Here is a 21,766-nt window from a genome sequence, read left to right as displayed (position 1 = left end):
TTCAGCTTTATTTAGAAGGTACATTAAAACATAAATATAAAATGCTAAGTATGAATTACATTTATTTATATACAGAGATATATATATATATTTATAGCTACATATACACACACACTCACATAGTAGGTGGTTTGAAATATAAGTTGAACTTACTCTACATTCTTTGTCCAGTCGGGAGGGCTCTTCATGGTCATGAACACACAGTTGGTCAGAATAGTGCACATAATTAGCATGCTGAATAATGTAGGTTATTGTTAAGGAACATGCAAAAGAAAATCCAAGTCCATGTACTATATAAAACATTGAAAAGCCTGAACTGCAGTTTAGCCAGGACTCAGTGACCAATATACTGTGCTCAAGTCATCTAATTTCTTCAAACTTCAGTTCTGTCATCTGTAAATGTGGGTAATAATATCACCCTCACAGAATAGTTGTAAATACTAAAGAGAGAATGTATGGGAAGGCTTTATATAAGTATAAAGTTTTGCTTTTACTACTATTATTAAATCAATATATTTATCTGCCAGAGAACTTTAGTGGGAAAACTGTACAATCTGGATTTGTACAGCTTTCGAGCAGAAAGCATTGATGTGAACTAATTCAGGTGATTAAAATTGTGAATTGTCAAGGAAGGCAAACATCTGCAATACTGTACTTTCTTAAATACATGTTACACAATATAGTTCAGGACATAAAAAAGTATGTAGTCAAGGTATACTATGGTTAAATGTCAGACTGCTTGTTTTGACTGAGTTTGCACAAGTCTAACTGCATTGGTAAGATGAAAAGTAAATATTCTTGAAGGCCAGGACTTAACATGATAGGAATGTAACTGAAATTCAACAAAAAAGTGATCTGGGGCAAGTTATTCAGCCTCCCTGTGCTACTGAATCTTCTTATGTCTCCACTGACTTTTACACGATGGAGTTAATCAAGCGTAGACCTCATCAGTTTGAGACGCAGATTAAATGAATTTAATGTGTCGGAAGTACCTGGAACAGGTCTGTATATCAGTACATGTGACCTAAGTGTCAGCAGAAATAAGACAACAGAATTATGGGAATGAAAGCAACCTTCCTAAATGAGTCTAATCACTGTATTTTAGAAATCAGAGAAATAAGGCCTAAATTCTAGGAGAAATTAGATAACTTGGCCAAAGTCTAGCACACAGGTTTCCATCCAATATTCTTTCCACTACAGTTTACTGCCAAAACAAAATTTTCTGGCAGTGAAAAAGAAAGTTTCCATCAAATGACCACGTGATGGCAGTAGGGACCCAAACTAGGATAAGGAAACGTCCTTAATGTAAAAAAACCTTAAACATAAGATTTTTGTTTCAAATATTTTAACTTTAATAACAGTTCATTTACACCACTAAGGAATCTCTTGCTAACAGTTTAAAAATAGAACGGCCTTTAAAATTTTAGAATCCTTTTTTTTAAACAAAATCAGGAAGTACGAGTTTATGATAATTACAATAGTATTTCTGTATTTATTATGCCGAAGCCATCAAAGAGGCATAATCAAAAATAAAGGTTTTTGCCAGGGAATATGAACAGATGAATTCAGCTGCTGAGTTCTTTTTTAGCACCAGTGGGAACCACAAAGCCAAATCCCTGAAGACCACTTGGAAATACAATCTCAGTTTCTTTCATTAACTTCCAGAGTCTTTACAAAGCAATCAGTTTTGCATGGCAGAGTCATAATTCAATGACTTAAATTTGAAATTCAGCCAGTGTTCCAGTACTTCCTTTATAGATGCCATTAGGAATGTTCAACAATTAGCTAAGTATTGGCCAAAGCCCCCAGACTTTCTCCCCTAGAAAATGTGCTCAAAGGTTTATCTAAGGTACACTAAAATACTTTACATTATAGATTATGTCACAACTTGGCTCTGGAACTAGATTTTTATGTTATTATATCATTATTCACTGAAAATTCTACAGAATCACAAACTTTGTGCAAAGACAGTAGAGATAAGTATGGCTATCTTACACAAGATTTGAGGGACTCAATACATATAAGTGTTCCTGGAAAGATATATATTAAGTTAAAGACTTTGATAAATAATACATATTTTTAAAATGTGTTTTTCAAATATATATTATGTATATAATGCTAAAAACTTTGTAAGTTTCCGTGATATCTATGTGACTGTAAACTTTAATGCTTATGTGACAAAAGAAGATACAAAATGAAAAGTAATAAAAGCCATAGAATATGGACATTTCCCAACTTAATTTTATATTAAGCTACAAAGCATTTATAGATTATGTACAATAGTTAAGACTGATCACTTGAAAAGGATATGAATGTACCAAAATCTTAATAGCTATTTTCCTAAGAGGATTGAAGGGAGTTAAAATGTACAGGGCAGAGGTGGCACTGAATCGGAAGATGGCCTTCCCTTTATTCAATACTATAAAAGTCTGTAAGATAGGAACACAACATAGAAGTATAAAAGTATAAACCATTTAAACTCTATTGCCTACTTTCTGTTATTTGTCATAATGAATTACTCCAGTGTCACAACTTCCACTGTGCACTGTGAAGACAAACTGCCACCGGACCTCACCTGAGCCGGAGAGGACAGTTAGTGTCATCACTTACCGTTCACCTGGGACTTACCTGCAATTTTATCATACATACACCATTTGGCCAAGAGAATTTATTTATTTTCTTAATATTTTAAATGTCTGAGTTAAATGAAAGTCTTAAACGGGTGCATATAATTTCATTCTGATACTCTTAAAACACTATCTTCCTTTTCTAGTGATTCAGCTTTCCCAATTCAAATATCTTGAGAATCCTGTAGAATGCAAAATCATTCAATAGAACTAATACTTATTTTTGAAATAACTTTTTTTTTTTTACCACTTCTGCTTATAAAACAAACACTCTCACTCTATTTGCAATAGGAAATAAAAGTAGCCCCATCAAACCCAGTCTTGGGTTAAACGGATATAATTCAATAATTGATTGTTGGAGACCAAGATCCCTGGAGAATCTGTTGATCAGGAGTGTTAAATTCTGTATTGAGATTTCTGAGTTAGCTGACACATTGAATTCTAATCCCAATTGACTGTCTATCTTCCGTAGTGCTTTTTTAGCACAGGGGAAAAGCTCAAAGCCCCTGCAGAACCTAGGATCCATGAATATGAATGAAACTGCATTTTGAAAGTAGGTATCTTTAAGAGCAATTAGCAGTGTGCAGACGAAAAAGTGAAGCAATAACATACATTAGCGTATGAAGGATTCTGACTCCGTGTTTCTTAAGATGTTTGCTTATAATCACATAACACAGTATTTACCATCTTAACCATTTCTAAACAAACAGTTCAGTGTTGACTTTTTAAAAGAATGTGTTGGATGACTTACAGAGAAGTAGCTTTTAAACCTGATGGGTTCAATAAAAATGTCATTAATATAACTCTTCAGGATAATGTTTATTACCTGAAGTCCCTTTAACATAAAGGAAAATGTTCAAAATGGTAATGGAGAAGAAAAGACTGATAGAGTAGCATCTAGCTCGAAACAGGCTTCTCTTTACAGTCCGAGGCCATAGGAAATTCATGAAATCATTTTAACATGTGAATAATTTTGTGCCTTAGAACAAATTTCAAAATATAGTACTTTGACTGAATTACAAATCATAGTCTCTCTCTCTATATATATAATACCACTTTGAAGACACACTGGCAGGAGTGTAACAAAGATACCCAGGTTATGACCCCAAGAAGCTTATAAGCTAGTGATGTTCAGCTATCTCTAGTAAGAGAAGAAAATCTAGAAGGATAAGTGAAGGTTAATCTAGCCTAGATCTGGCCAATAGAATTATTAAGTGAACTACAAATCTGAGCCATTTATATGATTTTAAATATCTTAACAGTCATGTTTTAAAAAAGGAAAAAGAAGCAGGTGAAATCAATAATGTTTTCTTTAACCCAGTATAACTACCATATTATCATTTGGGAATGAATTTGGTATTAAAAATCATTGAAATATTTCACATCTTTTTTTTTCACAATTCTAAGTCTTCAAAATCTGCATTTGCTACATTTCAAGTTCAAGAGCCGCACCTGGCTAAGGTCTACCGTGTTGAGCAGCGTAGACCTCGGTGAGACCCATTCACTGTGCTGCTATGTCAGACTCTCTTCAAACAGCCTTGCCAGGTAAAAACTCCTGATTTGCAAGATGAACCAAGAAAAATAGGGAAGCACCCCTGGTAATCAACAGCTTAATAATCTGGGAAGCACATTTGGAACACATGATAGGATTTATTTTAATTTATACAGTTATTAAGAGTGCAGACTCTGGAGTTGATGCCTGGCCCCAAATCTGGCTCTGCTCCCTTCCAGCAGTGAGACCCTAGACAAGTCACGTAACTTTCCTGTGATTCATCTGCCACTTCTGAAAAATGGGAATAAATATACTTGGCTCAGAAAGGTGTTGTGATTCCGATATGGTAAAAGTTATGATGCCTAGTGTTCTGATTTTTAAGAATTAACTCAGGTGATTCTGCAATAGCAGGGTTGTGAATCTGTTATTGTCAACTAGTGATTTTTAAATTGGCCCAAATTATCAGTGATTATGTTGTACCTATAGATTAAAATCCTTCCCCTTGATCTAACTGTATAGTCAATAAGGAAACAATTATGTTACAACAGTTTGATAGGAATTGTTATTTATGAATCTGTACTTGTTACTATCTTGATTCTGGGATTTTAGGAAGTGATTTGCTTTATAATTTTTTTCCAACATGTACACTGAATTTAACTACTTGATACAGTCTCTTGCTCTAAAGATGTACATCATCTTAACTTTTCTTTCAATTTAGGAGCCATGTTCATTAAATAGTTTAAATCTAAGGCCCAACTTTGTGTTTATCTAAACATTACCAAAAAAAATCATCAAATAACAGGGCTTACTTGCAACTCCCTGCATTTGCCTGCCCTTAAGGTGAATGTACTGGCAAAAGCCAGAAGTAAGAGAGGAAGGTGAGCAGTGATCAGGCACAGGAGAAAACTGCACAGTACACTACTGGTTGGTTCAATTGATGCCTTAACCTCAAAATTTAAGATGAGCAATTTCAACTTGCACATATACTGTGTGCCAAGAGTGTATTTGGAAGTCGATCATTTGGAATATTGAAAATATTTTTCCACAGGAAGAATATACGCACACATACATATACGTCTTTTTATATGCAAGACCCAAAGGCCTATGCAACTCTCAATGAGACAGAATTCTGTGTTAAAGGTACTGCGGCACTTTTTACTGTGTGTAGGAACATGTGACTGTGCAAATGTCAACAGAGTCCTGAGCTGAGCTGTGAGGTCACCTCCCTCCTCCTGATGTCGCCCTGGCACGTGAACTAGAGAAATTCCCTACCTCTATCTTCTGCCAAGAGTGGGATCAACCTTCTTCTCCCAACTCTAAGTTGCTGGCTTGAGAAGAGCCTCCAGCAGGGAGGGATAGAATGGGAGCTACAGGAGGAACGGGATGCTTCAAAGGTTTGGGTAGGAAGAACCCCACAGAAAGACAGGGATTCCTGTGAGTGCACATCCCTGGGCACATTTCTCATTCTGAGTCAATCCCATAGCATCTAATTCCTTTTTTTTTCCCTATGGGCTCTCTAATGGTCCCCCTTACAGTCCTGCCTATTTATTTTAACCTGTGGATTCAGGCCAAGATTTTCCTCCTTTTCTGGCTCACTGGGGGATAGAAAGCTTTCTGGCAGGTTCTCTGCCTGACTCTGAAGTGAGCGTACAATATTAAGAAGGATTTTTTCTCTCCTAATCTCATCCTATTTTCTCCTTTAGATTAGGGTTAACCAACCTAAGAACAACTGTGACACTCGCCTGCTTGTGGCCCACCAAGCTTCAATATACAGCCTTCAATATATAACCTAGTTACACATGTGGTCTTTAAGCCAGGGACCAACAAGCAAAAATGCCCCCAGATGCCAGGCAGTGTGGGTACCTACCGATTTTTGGTATGAAAATCAGTGATGCCAGGTCCGATATTGTAAGAATTCTAAATGTGCATGATTATGTACGTCCATGTGTGTGTGTGTGTGTGTGTGTGTGTGTGTGTGTGTGTGCATGAGCGAGTGTGTGAAATCTGACTTATAAGTATCAGAAACTACCATATTGAATAGTCAAGCAAAACGTGCCTGTGGGCTAATGCCTCACAGTCAGCTTTTTTTTAAATCTCTGCCTTAAGCTGGTACAAGGGAGAAGAACTTGTACCCAAAGAAGAGTCAGTGAAACTGCTTGTCCCTAGGTTGTAGCTGGGTGGGACAGTGGGAATAGGGCCTGTGCAGGAGGCGGCCCATAGAGGGCGCCCGCTGGGCTCCCCTCAGCCAGTGTAGTGGCTGCCTCTGCCCCCACCTCCGGCAGAGAGGAGAAACTCTAATGGTAAGTGAAATGACAAAATCTGGACGTCACATATTTCTCAGCCCCCTCTCTTCAGCCCATACCGTGGATGGGGCACACTATAAGCTCGGTTAATTTTTCATTGACTGGAGAGGACTAATTTGAGACCAAGTTTTATTGCAGACTTGCTGTGTCAAAGCTTTGAGCAAATTATTCCATGTTGATTTCTACCTCTGAATGAAGACAGTAACAATACTAAAGTCAGGGTTGTTTTGAGGATGAAATGCAATATAAAATGTGGATGCTTTTTATGAATTCTAAAATGCCATATAAATACAAGGATTGAAAGATTTTAAATGTGTGTCTAGTTCTCAAATATATACACATACACCTGTGTATCTGAAAACAGTGTCAATTGTGAAGACTGGAAGTTGGCCGCTCAATATCTTTCCTCCCCAACTTCATATTCGGGGAACAACGCCATTAGTTTCTGCCTGTTTGATGACTTAAACACCACGCATCCAGAGCAGGTTCTGATCCCATCCGTTACTCTCGTTTTCACTGTCAAAAATCTACACTAACATCTTCCACTTGATCTTTAAAAGTGTAAAGTGGACCATAGTACTCCTCTAACAAAGCCTACTAAGAATTCATTTTGCCCTCAGACTTCAAGTTCTCTAAGATACACTAAAAGGTGCCCTTACCCAGCCGCAGGACCACCTCCCAGCCACATCCTACTCTCTTCTTACCTATGTCAGTCCCGCTACATTACATGTCTTCCCTTTCCCTGGAAGTCTCCTCTCTCCCTGCCTTTCTACCCTTCAGATTCTAATTTAAGTGCTATTTCTTTACAGAGGCACACAATTTAAGTTTCCTGACTCTGTCTAAAAAAAAAAAGGCGCTTATCACCTTATTAGAATTTGGTGGGAAATGTAATTCTCTAATTATTTTAGAAGCTGATCCAAGCCCCCTGAATCTCAAAGACTTTTTTTTTTTTTTACAAAGGTAGGGATGCCCCTGATACAACAGAAGTGGTGAAGCCACAAGGGGTTTGGGAAATACTGCCAGCCTAGGAGACGAGGGCACAGCTTGCAAAGCAGCCTGAGTAGCGGGGCAGGCTTAGTTCAGGTCTGTCACTGACATCGCTTTTCCACCGGTAACCTTAGTGTGACGGCTGCTAACCCACAGTAGCCTGGTGATGGGCTGCAGAAATTAACAAGACCTGGTTTTCAGACTAGTCTGTTATTTTGTGATCTTAGACATATTACTTCACCTCATTTTGATTATTTTAAAATCAAGACAAGAGTTATCTTGGAATGACGTGTGGATTAAGTGAGCACTGTAAATATCCTGACACTGGGTACGGGGAGCACAGAGCTATTATTTTCGTCTGCCTAGCACACCTTCTTCAACAGTCTCAATCTCTTCCTTTTAGAGAAACCCTTTGTCCCACTGTCTGGCCGTGTGGCTTCAGTGGCGCTGAACCACCCCCTCTGGCAATACAGGTGGACGGGTCACAGTCTCACTGACCAGTGAGACCATCACATACCCATGGCTACAGAGGTTGGTGCACAGGAGGCTGTGTGAACTCATTAGAACCAATTCCAGGTCTTTTACAAGAGCTTTTGAAGAAAAAGTAAAAGGGAGCTCTTTTTCTTGGAGTTGCTAGGCTGGAGGATGTTAGTTCAATGCTACTGGTGGCTGCTTTGGCCATCCTGTGGGAAGGGTCAGCCTGCAAATGCAGCCAGCAGAGGTGAAAATAGAGTCCAAAACGGAAAAGGACTTATTTTCTGATTTTACATAAAATTACTTTTGTAAGAAAAACTCCCTAATCCCAATTAAAAACAAAAATGAACAAATCTCTCCACCCAAAATGACAATTAAAACTCCTGTAGCAACGACAGGCTAGGCAAGGATTTGAAATCACAACTTCATGTATGACTCTTCATGCAGCCCCGATAAAGAGAGAGTATTTATCTTTTTTAGAACAGCTAATAAAAAGGGAGAATAAGTTGTTTTTCAATGGCCCATGAGACAATCAAAGGAAGAATACATTTTTAAATGGATGCATTTCTTCATTCCATAATTAACAAACACCCATTTTCAGTACAGATCTAAAATACCTCATTCTATTTTCAGTACACTGTCAAAAGGATATTTTCTTCCTTGGTACTAATGAGTCATCCATAATTTTTAAGAACATGAAAAGGGAGAAGTTTTCTGTAATAAAGAGTGGGTGAAAAATTCCAATGTATAGCCAAATGGTGCAAAATCAACCCAAGCTATGAAAGGAAACTGTGAAAAAAAATCCCGTAAGGAAAAAAAGGTGTGTTCACAAGCTAAAATGTGCCTTACCACACAACTAAAGTAAATAAACAAACAAAAAGAAACCCAACCCGAATCAGCTGTCAAGACCGCTGAACCAGTGCCGCATGGTACACGAAACTAGGTGACTGCACTCTCAGAGCACTGCTATTTTGTTCCTTGACCTTGGACTTCTGAAGGCTTAAGTCATGTGAGGGTCTGGAAATGCTTCCAAGCACCAGTAATGTTCATGATGTGGTTGCTAGTATTCCTTCAATTACTGCTACAGTACCACTGACCAAGGATCAAAGTACTTCAACAATTTTAGCAGAATTTTTGAACATTATATAACTTGCACAGTTTGAACTGGGGCAAAGAAGATAAAAATATATGGGCATATGCCATCTGGAAATACACCATCAGCAGTGACATTTCCATAAGCTCACTGACATTGTAGATCATAGAGTGCTTCAATGTGGTGGGTATAATCTAAAATGTAACATAAAAAATAGGTTCTGCCACCACTTTTCGAGAAGGATTGCTTTGTTTATTCTATGTATTATAGAAACTAGAGAATTTGTCTATAGATAGAAATGACATACTCATTATTGTACTTCAGTTAAACCTTCAGGAGGTCACTGGCCTAACTGATGTCTGCATATTCCAACTCACTCAGGCAATAAAAATCCACATCCCCAACAGCACTAACAGTGGGAAATCTCACCCTAAGAAGCGTTTTCCCTAGTGACATTTCTTCCACTAGACCCTTTACCTGAGCTGGAAGGGCTACGTGTGTGCACTGCATTATTTTAATGAAGATCACCCTGCCAATCTCAGATACCCACATCACTAAAATAAAATTGGTCATCAAATATCAAAAGAAATATTATTCTTAAAAGGTCATTATTTTTCTAAACATTCCAACTTTAATCCAAGCAAACGAATTCAGAATTTAAAAGTATTCCTCAATACTCAAATAATCCAATTCTGAAAGAAAATTCAAGACTAGAAAACAGTGTACAGGCAACTCTAGAAAGTGTTAAAACATGATAATGCAAAGGAAGGAAATTTCAAACACATAGCTTCATCTTGGTTCTAAGCATGCCGTGTTACTTTTTAAGCATTTCAGTCCTGCAGAAAGTTTCATTTTTTTCATTGCTGTTTGAATAACTTACATTTGAAGACTTGCTTGATGTCAGCTCAATGTGAAAGCAATGGAGGCAGCTTACCTTGGGGAAAACTCATTCCTGATAACAATATTTCTCTTAGCAGGTTGTTCTACTTGCACTCTGTGATTTGTTCCAAAACATCAAACTGTTTTTCCTTCCTCACACAATGTGCATTTGACGATAAGGGCAGATGTTAAAGGCAAGTGTGCGCGTGAATCTAACAAAGTTTATAAGGGTTATTTCAGCACAAGGATATGGCTCACTGGGCATCCTTCAGAGATGGGCTTTCACTCTCAGTTTTAAGACCATTCTTAACTATTTCAAAGGTTTGCATAACTTTTTTCATCTGCCTGTATATCCTTGGTTGTACATCACTAACTATAAATCAGTCATAGGCTGTTTTGTTTGACAACTTTATCAATCTGAAAACTCTTTAATTTAAAGAACAAGATTGATGAGATCATCTCATTTCCATATGAAAAACTGCTGCCCTTGGTAACATGCATTACTTCATTTTTTCTCCAAGTACTCATTTATTGTTTCACAAAGAAGGACACAGTTTCTGAGGTGGGGTTTCAGTCCTGTTTGATGCAGGGGTCGATTCTGGGTGGCTTTAATAATTTTAGATGGGATCTCACTCAGAGAGGCGGGCTGGGTTTCTGGGAGTAGCAGGCAGCCCACTGAGGACAAAGCCGACTAGCTCACGGTAAAGAGCAGCTCTGAGCTGACTGGCCAGGCCCAGGGGCTATAAAGTTAAGTCACATACTCTACGGTGTGAATGAACTTCTGTCCAGAACATATCAGAGTCATTCCTTCAATAATGAAGCAATTTTAAGTAAGTTAAAATGCTTGAATGATTGGGTTATTCCCATTCTTACTTTCCTTGTACCAATAAATCCCTGATAGTCTGTTTAATTTGAGCTCTAGCTTTTCAGTTATCATATTAAATTCATTTCCAAAGGCCTGATTCACTTATAAAGTACAACTTTTCTCATAATTTAACTGGGAGTTAGGAAATGGATAAACTCTTTCCTACTAAGACTTAACAATGTTAAAAAGCAAAATTAAATAAAAGATAACTCTATGGGAAATGTTTCCTTACCACTTCCTTTACAATAAAATGGACAAAACAGTTTTTAAAAAGGGAAAGTAAGTTACAATTAAACAGGCTCTATCCTGAAAAGTTAAAGTAAAAAAAAATCAGAACATAGTGAGGTTTTTACCTTGGAAACTTTAGTAGCCAACATGAAGTGATTTACAAAACTGTCTCAAGTCTACATATCAAAATTGCAAACTTAGGCACTTCACAATGACAAACTTGATACAAAATGGTGCCAGCAATCAAGAAAGCCCTTAAAAATTTGGGGGGTATTTTATGGCCCATGTCCAGCTAAAACATTTTGTTTGTTTAATTATAATATTTATGCCTGGAGAGTTCCCAAATATATTGTTATCAGGTGGAAAAGCTAAAAAAAATGTTGCAAATCAACTACTCATAAATTTAATCTAAAATCAACATAATAATCTTTTTCGATTTTATCTTTTTCAATGCTTTTCTTCTTGGTTTGGAAAAATCATAGTCTTAAAGATTGGGGGCTTCATAGAAAGTGTTCATTTCAAGTGTGGATACAGGAAATTCAGGCATTCAAATACCATTTATAGGTCCTTTGGAGTACTATATGTTGGTTAACTCTTACCAATATCAATATATTCCCACCAAAAGATTGAGTAATTTTTAAAATTGTAGTTAGTATAGGAATGTTCTTTTCCTAGCAGAAAAAAGTTTCATCAAGAAATTGATTTATTATATGTAACATGATATAGAAATTGAAAACCATGTGGCATCAAAGTTTATTCTATGAGAAAATAATACTAATATTTTTGAAGTCTTTATAACATAAAAATTTCAGGATTTTCAAGTGCAGAAAATAAAATTGTACAGAAAATGCAATCTATGGGGAGAATTTCCTAATTTATTATATTAGCTGCCTACGACTTGCATTTGTTTTTGAGTATCTGTCATGGTATATTTAAGACAGCTCTATCTATTATGATAGAATCCATTTATTTCTCATGCATACATGTAAAACACAAGTGAATGTGTTTTCCTTCTTAACAGGATAGTTAAGACTTTGTGCTAATGAAGCATGTTCTGGTGCTATAACAGTCCAGGGCATGCATGGGGTAATTAACAGGAAAATATGTCTGATTAAAAAAGAACACTCACTTTTTTATTGCTGTAGTACGGGTCCAGGTCCTCCAGCGGCTCTGACACCATCCCCGGAGGGATGTCTCCGTAAATAAAAGGAAGGTTCTTCCCCGCTTCCAAGTCACTATTTGGCTTTGGGCCATTTTCATCATCATCCTTCTTGTCTGGTTTGGGGTTCTTAGCCTTTTCTTCTGCAATGCGTCTTTCAATAGCTGCAAGAGATTCTCTGGTGAAGAAGTTGAAGCTGTCAGGTCCTGGGGGTACAAGCACTGTTTGCTCCATCTTGTCATCCTGCACATTTTAATTACCATTTACTCTGCATATGAAAGTCCTAAAAAAAAAAAAGAATGCACAATTTTAAGATTAAGAGAAGATCTTAATATCTAGAAACTCTTGGCATGAAATCAGAACTAGAGGGTTAAAATGTTTGTTTCCACTTGAGTTGAAATGTAATCACTAAATATGCAATATTTTTTTGTAATAACATTTAACATAGGATTTACCCTTTTAGCAAATTTTTAAGTGTGCAGCATAATACTGCTAGCTATATGATGTTGTACACATCTCCAGAGCTTATTCGTCTTGTGGAAATGAAACTTTATACCCATTGAGGAGCAACGCTCCATTCCCACCCCCACCCCCAATGCCCCCTGGCACCCACCATTCTAACTTCTGCTTCAATGAGTTTGACTTAACAGATATATTTTCTATCTCAGGTTTTGTTAAGTGTCCCATGTTTATTAATTCCTGTGCTTGGCCAATTCAGGAACTGTGCCATGACTTAAGATATTAGTTCAAGTACAGCCCTACAGTACATTAGGCTGAATACCACCATGCCCCTAAGGGATTGTTCACTCCCTGAGGCACCCAGAAGATGAGGATGTATTCCCATGGAGACGATGGTTAGCTCATCGACAGGATGTAGTGGAAGGGGAGTTGTCTCTGAGAGGATATAAAGGCCAACCCTCCAGTCTTGACAAGTGGCTCCTGGCCAAGCTGGGCAGAATAGTCCGCTGCGGCCAGCCTTAATGAGCAGTCAGATCGCCACCGGTGTCCTGAATGGGTCTTCATCTGTTCTGAGATGGAGACAACTGCAACGGTGAGCTGCTCACATCATTAGCCATGCTGGGGTTGGCTTACTCAACACATACGAAAGGAGACAGTCCAGTGCTGGATAAACGCAATTATACAGAACTAAGAAAGAGAAGACTAGGCTGGAAAGAACATACTAGATTGGACCACAGATGGGAGAAAATAGGTGCAGGTGCAAAAGAGTGCAGGATTCTCCTATCTCAGGAAAAAAATGATCAGAAAGGAAAGAGTGTCATGAGCTCAATAAGAACTGAAGTGCTTTTCTTCTCTAAAGCAATAATGATATCTTGCTGACTGTATCATCCTACAGAGCTAAACGTATTGTGAGGACCTGAGGCAAAACTCTCAACTCCACAGAGCGGAGTCAGACCTGATCTGATGCCACAGGCCAAATCCCAAATGTATTGTTTTAAGGCATATTTAATATGAGCTCAAATTTCACAGTTATTACTTAGCCCAAGCTTCCCAGACCCTAAGCTACCACTGGGCTGTGAGTTTTATTTGGACCCTGGATTAACTCATTAAGGTCAGCAAGCTGTGAAACAGCTGATTGCAGCCTTGGTCTGTATGGGCTGCAATAATAAAATTGCAGCCATAACTATTTGTGAGGACTCCCATAGGGACCTAAAATTTAACTGAAGGAGGTTTTGATTGTTGTGAGATTTATGACCATGGAGGGTAATACAAGAAGAGGTTCAAGTTGAAACTTGGACCCCTCATCTATTAAGTGGAATAATGAAATGTTCAGTGGTTCTTACAATCTACCTGTAACCGGCTTAGGGCTTGGAAGAATATAAACATCCAATCAGTACATTTAATCAGTGGAAAAGGAATGCTTGCCTTTTGCCTTGAAATTCTACTTCTCTCCTAAGGCATCAGAAAAATACTGGCATTTATTCATTTGGAAATAACTAACCAATTAACTAACTATTATTTATTTTATTCCTAGAAGTTTAGGAATAATAAGTATGGTGCATTTTCTCATGAGAAGGTATTATGACATAGTTCTGTGTATGGTTTTTATTTTTAACTAATTTTTGATAGAAAATATTTACAAATGATGTAAATTCAAAACATTTAAAAGAAAATATAGTATAAATTCTCCCTTTCATCTTCTTCTCCATCATTCAACTCCCATTCCCAGAGGTAACCTATCTTAATATATTTTTCCAGATATGTAATAGGTGTATGCTAACCGCATGAGTGTACCTATACTCACACACTTTCTATTTAAAAACACTGCACACACTATCTTACTACACAAGCTATTCTGCACCCTGCATTTTTCACTTAAAAATATATATTAGAGTTCATTCCTTATCAATTTTTAGAGGTTCAATTCTTTATTAGCTACATGATTTTCCATTGGTTGTATGTACTATAATTTACTGAATCAATTCAGATTGTTTCTAATCTTTTATAAATAAAGTTGCAATTAACATATTTTATGTACACACTCTCACATATAAGCAGATACATTTGTGGAATTAAATCCTAAAGGTGGACTACATTGTGCAAAAAGTAAATCTTTCATTTTGATGTTTTTTGCAAAATTACTAAGAACTTTGTACTAACTGATTGTCCAAACAGCAATGTAGCACAGTGCCTGTTCATCTACATGCTCACCACACAATGTGTTATTATATTTGCAGTATTTCCCATTTTTGAAAAAATTAATATTATAATTTGCATTTGTCTTACCATGAGGAAAGCCAAACATTTTTTTTTCAGATGTTTATGAGCTATTTTTTATTTATTTTCTATGATTGTCTATTTAAATAACAGTTCCATGTTTTTCTTTTCTTTTTAATCTACAGCATCTTTTTAAATATGATATGAACCATTTAATTTGGGGATATGGGCCTTTTGAGAAAAACATATGTTCTTTTGACTTGATGGTGTTTTTGTGCTACAGATTAAAAAAATTAAAGCCAAAAGTTTTAATGTGATGATCTAACTATAAATTTTCTTTGGCTTCTGTATACTGTGTCATGCTTAGGAAAGTATCCAGGTGGAGGGGCATTTATATCATGCTTTCTTCTTGCATTTTAAGCATTTTTATGGTTTAATTTTACAAATTTAAATCTTTGATCTTTTCAAAATTTTTTTTATATGGAGTGAGGTAGAGGTCCATTTTTTCCCATTATTTCAACACAGCTAATTATTTACTCAAACAGCTAATTTGTCTCCACCAATATACAATGTAACCTTTATAGTTCTGTTAAAAATATAAATATATATTTTACTTACCTGAACCCCGAAGTCAGCAACAAACTTAATAAAGCAATCCTAGATGCATTTTCATTAAAGTCAAGAAAAAAAATCAATGCTAATATTTTCCAATTTTCTGGAGGTACAGACCAACCCAATTAGATATGAGAAATCATTACATTATTTAATAAGGATGAAGGAAGTAAAATTACAGTTATTTGCATATTATATGATTATACACTTGGAAAACTCAGTAGAAACATCTGAAAAGTTGCTTGTAAGTGGGAAGAGAATTAAGGTGTCTGGGTTCAAAGTAACATAAAATCAATAGCTTCCCTCCATCCACGACTAGTTGGGCCTGGGTGCGTAGGTCTGCTTAAATCTGGAGTTTGATTACCAGGCTTCTCTGGGCTTCCACATAAAGCTACACCATCCAAACAAATGTCTATGACGTAAAAGGTGATTTTTTATTACTTATCTATCTTAGTCCCCTATCTCAATTTTCTTTGTGCTGAATCTGTATGAGAAATAAATAATATTTATATTATTTATTATTCTTACATTATATTTAATATTCCCCCTAAAAGACTCCCAACACCTACAACTTTGCTTTATGATGTCATTGTGGGTGCCTGTGAGGAATAACATAATCGAGGCAACTGGTCATGAAATTTTTTTGTTCAAAAATGTCCTTCAGTTCTACATTGCTTTTAAAGCTTTAAAGCACTTCCCCCTTCCACCCCCGGCCCTGGCACTGTCCCCGTTAACGTGAGACCATTCTCATCTCTTCCAAGTGTCTACTGTTACCACTATGATCTATTAGATTAATTACTATTATTTTATGCCTTGTCTGGCCCTGGAAAAGATTTACAAGGAAAAAAATCATTTGACCAATTGAGGAGTGCACTAAACATACAGGCTTAAGCTTTCTCAGGTTGTAGCTCAAGGTTTTCTTTACAGACAAGAGTGTATATATCTCCTAATGTAGTCGTATCTCCATGCTGATGTGGCATTAAGTCATGAGAGTCTACAAGACCAGCTTTCAGGCAGAGAAGAGTTAGTTTGCCTCACCTCTGAACTTCTAAGAGGTAAATGATTTATTTGAAGAAAATCAAAGATACGTAAATCATAAAATCAAGAAATAGCAAACATTTAAAGAGAATTGGGAGATCATCTAATCCAATCATCTCATTTAATGGAAAACAAACTGAATTAAAGTAAAATTGGCATCTCTTTGTTTAGAATCTGTTTCCTCCTTTCAAAATAAATATGTGACATGTCCAGGGTCACACAGCTTGTTAACAGTAGAACTGGAATCAGAATGTTTCTTTCTGGACTTCCAAACCATGCCTGCCAGTTTCTAAGAGTTGTGAAATAATTTTCAAGTACTTATATGATTTTATACTTAAATAAATGTATGTAAATCTACCATAAGTAGCCATGTTAAACTAGTATTAATGCAATGAAATTATATTCCTTAGAGAAACTGAAAACAAATCTAGTAAATGAAGTGTTTTGGCAGAAATGGAGACTACCTTCAAAATCTGAAAAACAGGAGACACATACACACACAAAAAAAGATAACTAATATTAAAAATAATTAAATTAAAATTAAATTAAATTATACAGGTTTGAAACCTGATGAGTCCAACAATTTATCATTTATTATTATTGTTTTTAAATTAAGGTATCATTGATAAATAATCTTATGATGGTTTCACATAAGCAACACTGTGGTTTCAACATCCACATGTAATAACAAGTCCTCACCCCCTTCCCCCCATGACAGCCACTGTCTATAGCCTAGTAAGATGCTATTGAGTCATTACTTGTCTTCTCTGTGCTATACTGCCTTCCCTGTGACAGCCTACCTATATTATGCCTGCTAATTATAATGCCCCTTAGTCCCCTTCTCCCTCCCTCTCACCCACCCTCTTTCACCCCTCCCCTTTGGTCACTGCTAGTCCCTTCTTGGAGTCTGTGAATTGGCTGCTATTTTGTTCCTTCAGTTTTGCTTTATTGTTATACTCTACAAATGAGTGAAATCATTTGGTACTTGTCTTTCTCCGCCTGGCTTATTTCACTGAGCGTAATACCCTCTAGCTCCATCCATGTTGTGGCAAGTGACAGGATTTCTTTTCTTTTTATGGCTGAATAGTATTCCATTGTATATATGTACCCCATCTTCTTTATCCATTCACCTACTGATGGACACTTGGGTTGCTTCTATGTCTTGGCTATTGTAAATAGTGCTGCGATAAACATAGAGGTGCATCTGTCTTTTTGTATCAGGGATCTTGTTTTCTTCAGGTAAATTCCTAGTAGTGGAATTCCTGGGTCAAATGGAATTTCTTTTTTTAGTTTTTTGAGGAACCTCCATACTGCTTTCCCCAGTGGTTGATTCAATTCACAATCCCACCAGCAGTGTAGGAGGGTTCCCCTTTCTCCACAACCTCGCCAGCATTTGTTTCTTGTCTTTTGGATGTTGGCCATCCTAACTGGTGTGAAGTGATAGCTCATAGTGGTTTTAATTTGCATTTCCCTGATGATTAGCAATGTATTTCCACAGTCAATTTATATTTTACTTCTATAATTTTTTAATGTTTTCCAAACCTGCTTGTTTCCAATTATCAGCTGAGCAGATAAATGTATGTAATTTCCCTGCCCCACTTCAATCTCCTGTTTTCCTAACACTCAAGTTATAATTATGCAACATTTAGATATCTTGACAACCTTATACTATATAATATGAAGTGGGGAAAATTCATATATATGCAATTCTGTCTTAAAGTGGTTTGATTTTTATGCTGAGGATAAAATAAACCAAAATGACTGCCAGCTCCTTGTAGAGTCAATCCCATTACTATTCTGGGGATATGAACCACCTTGGCATGGCGATCCACGTGGAAATGTTTCAGTTGACTTTATGGTGTTTCTACCACCCACTTTACAAAAGAATGTTACTGCCAATAATCATAAGTAGGTAAAATGTTATTTGTACAGTTGTGATCTCACATAACTCTTTAATACTCAAGAAAGAATTTTTTTTACAAAGAAATTCGCAAGTGTAGAAAATACTGTTCTGTAAATTTCTTTTCTAGCAATAATGTGGTTTGGTATCTTTGTGACCAAAATCTTTATTTCATTTGGCTTTTAATAATATTCATTTTTAGTATTATAACTGGGATGGACTAAACAACATATTTATTCATGTGTTTAAAACATTTACTTTATTTAAACTACTTGGTAATCCACCTCTAAATTTTCATGCTATATTCCGATTATATTTAAAATAAGGTCACATATCTAACATATATCAACATCTATATCAATCTATTTCAAGAGTATTTTTCAGGACATCCTAATAATAAACTATGAACTACAAAATTCACTCAATCCACTAGCTGCATTGTTGACCTCATATCAATAAACTGTTCAAACTGACTGCATCATTTGTTACTTTGTTGAATAGATGGCCTATATTTATTTCAGATGTTAATGTAAATTGACACAGAGTGTGATAAAAAGTATTATATGTTGAACTAAAATAAAATACTGCATTCTAGGCATGTTTGGAATCAAGAAATATATGATACATCACTTTTTTTATTAATCAGATTGTACAATTATTGGACATCTTTTGCCTCACTGTATAATCATTGAATTAAATATTTAGAAAAACAAGATAAGACCTAATGCTCCAATCACATTTGTTGGAGTTAACTTTGAATATGATTCCAAATTGGCAATATGTTTGAGGCAGTATTTGATGAATAACAGCAAAAAAATACACAGACTGATCCAAATCAGTCCCACAAGGTGAACATACATAAACTCTTGTAGCCTGTGGGCTTGTACTCCTACCCATGGAAAACTTTTCTACTCAGATTTAGCTCTATAGATATTCCCCTGTCATTAATCCTGTTTTCTTTGCCCTATGCTAAATGATATTTGGTGAAATAATTCACTGGGTCCAGTCTTATGGGCAGTCACTATTTCCATACTATGCCTTTAACTATAACATCAATTTGTTTTCTGAACTCCAGAAACCATTCAACCACTACTCAGTACAAGACCGATGTTGTGTACACTAAGATTTGTGCATTTTATGTACATCAATATTAAAAACAAAACAAAACAATACAGAAAGGACCTATCTTGTAACTTAACACACTCTTGAGTAAAAAGATGCTTGACAGTATGAAGTGTTGACATGTATGTGTCCTAGACTTGGACTGAGAGCCTTAGCCATTAGGAAGGGCATTATGTGGTGGCACAGTATATTGAAATATAAATTTGTATATGCCTCACTTATAGTTTTCCACCTTTATCATTTCAAGCAAATTGAATTGTGCAATCTTTATTATCTTAAGAATTTTGTAGAGCAGTAAACAAAAGCATGAAGTCTATGCTTTCTTCTCCCTTCTGGTAAAAATCTGAAATGCATTGAAGATACAATGTTAGAAGTCCCATAACAGGAAGGACAGGGGAGAAAGTCACACGGGTGAGTAGTGAGAGTCTCTAGATAAGGGAGTGGACGGCAGTGCCCTGGGCAGGTGACAGAATCTCAGAGGGGACCTTTGGGAGGTTAGAGCCTCGAAAGGGAGGATCTCAGTCTTGCCAAAAACTCCTGCACACTAAGCAGAGCAAGAGCAGCAGATCTATGGACTTAAGAGGTTAAATGGGCATCTCAGTGGCACTCAACTACAGGTGACAATCATTTGCTCCCTGTAAGGGGATTACACATCTCCTCCAACTGCCATGTGACTTGCAGGCCCTTCTTGCAGGTGGGGTTCCTGGGATGTACTTCCTTGTCCCATTGTCTCTCTGATCATGTGACTTCCTTTGGGAAACAACAAACGTAATCTTCAAGCAGAAGTTTTCAGGGCACTGTTGTGGTTCCACAAAGCCTCTTATTCTTTTCCCTCTGCCCTGAGAATGGTATGTCTCAAATACAGGCTGCTCCCGAAGTAAATAAAACGGAGAATAAGAAAACAATAGGAAAAAAACAATGAAATCGAAAGCTGATTGTTGGAGAAGAGAAACAAAATGGACAAATCTCTAGCCAGACTTATCAAGGAAAAAAAAAGAAAGAGGACACAAATAAACAAAATCAGAAATGAAAAAGGAGAATTACAATCGACACCCCAGAAATACAAAGAATTATTAGAGTGTTCTATGAAAAATTTTATATGCCAATAAATTGGACAACCTAGCAGAAATGGGCAAATTACTAGAAATATACAACCTTCTAAGACTAACCCAGCAAGAAATTGATAATCCTAACAGACCAATTACCAGTACTTGGTACAAAACAACAACAAAAAAATTATAGACCAATATTCCTGATGAACATAGATGTCAAAATCCTCAACAAAATACTAGCAAACTAAATTCAAAATACATCAAAAAGATCATCCATCATGACCAAGTGGGATTTTCTCCAGGGATGCAAGGATGGTACACTATTTGTAAATCAATCTATGTCATGCACCACATTAACAATAGTAGGATAAAAACCATATGATCTTTTCAATAGATACTAAAAAAGCATTTGAAAAAAATCAACATATATCCACGATAAAAACTCTGAACAAAAGGGGTGTAGAGGAAAGATACCTCTACATAATAAAGGCTATATATGACAAACCCACAGTTAATATCACACTCAATGGCAAAAAGCTGAAAGCTTTTCCTCTAAGATCAAGAATAAGGCAAGGATGTCCACTCCCACCACTTTCATTCAACACAGTATTGGAAGTCCTAGCCATGGCAATCAGACAAGAAAAGAGATAACAGGCATCCAAATTGGTAAGGCAGAAGCAAAACTGTCATTATTTGCTGATATTTCATATACATAGAAAACCCTAAAGACTCCACCAAAAAACCATTAGAACTAATTGTATTCAGCAAAGATGTATGATATATAAACATATATCAGACAATCAATATGCAGAAATCTGTTGCATTCCTATATACTAACAATGAACTAACAGAAAGAGAAATCAGAAAAACAATTCCATTTAAAATTGCATCAAAAAAAAAAATACCTATGAATAAACCTAACCAAGGAGATGAAAGACCTGTGCTCTGAAAATCAGGACACTGATGAAAGAAACTGAAGAAGACACAAAGAAATGGGAAGCTATCTTATGATCATGTATAGGAAGAATTAATATTGTCAAAATGGCCATCCTGCTCAAAGCAATTTACAGATTCAATTCAATCCCTACCAAAATACCAATGGCATTTTTCAGTGAACAACAGCAAATAATCCTAAAGTTTATATGGAACCACAAAAGACTCTGAATAGACAGAGTAATCTTTATTTATTTATTTATTTTATTAAAGTATTATTGATATACACTCTTATGAAGGTTTCACATGAAAAAACAATGTGATTA

At 36.2% G+C, this 21,766-nt stretch overlaps 1 protein-coding gene across 9 annotated transcripts in view; it reads right to left on the bottom strand.

The window, feature by feature from the left end:
- The window catches only part of LOC118911834 (sodium channel protein type 1 subunit alpha), a 126,702-nt gene that overhangs the window by 53,406 nt on the left and 51,530 nt on the right, over positions 1–21,766 (bottom strand). For all 9 annotated transcript variants that reach the window (XM_057505463.1, XM_057505462.1, XM_057505469.1 and 6 more), the window contains 3 exons: positions 12,078–12,390; positions 2,312–2,429; positions 154–244 (listed from right to left, as the gene is read on the bottom strand). In XM_057505463.1, coding sequence (XP_057361446.1) covers positions 154–244; positions 2,312–2,429; positions 12,078–12,341 — 473 coding nt within the window. In that variant the 5' untranslated portion in view covers positions 12,342–12,390. The remainder of the gene's footprint in view (positions 1–153; positions 245–2,311; positions 2,430–12,077; positions 12,391–21,766) is intronic.

This window comes from Manis pentadactyla, chromosome 8 (assembly GCF_030020395.1).
Source record: "Manis pentadactyla isolate mManPen7 chromosome 8, mManPen7.hap1, whole genome shotgun sequence".
NCBI lineage: Eukaryota > Metazoa > Chordata > Mammalia > Pholidota > Manidae > Manis > Manis pentadactyla.
This window is presented reverse-complemented; position numbering and strand designations above follow the sequence as displayed.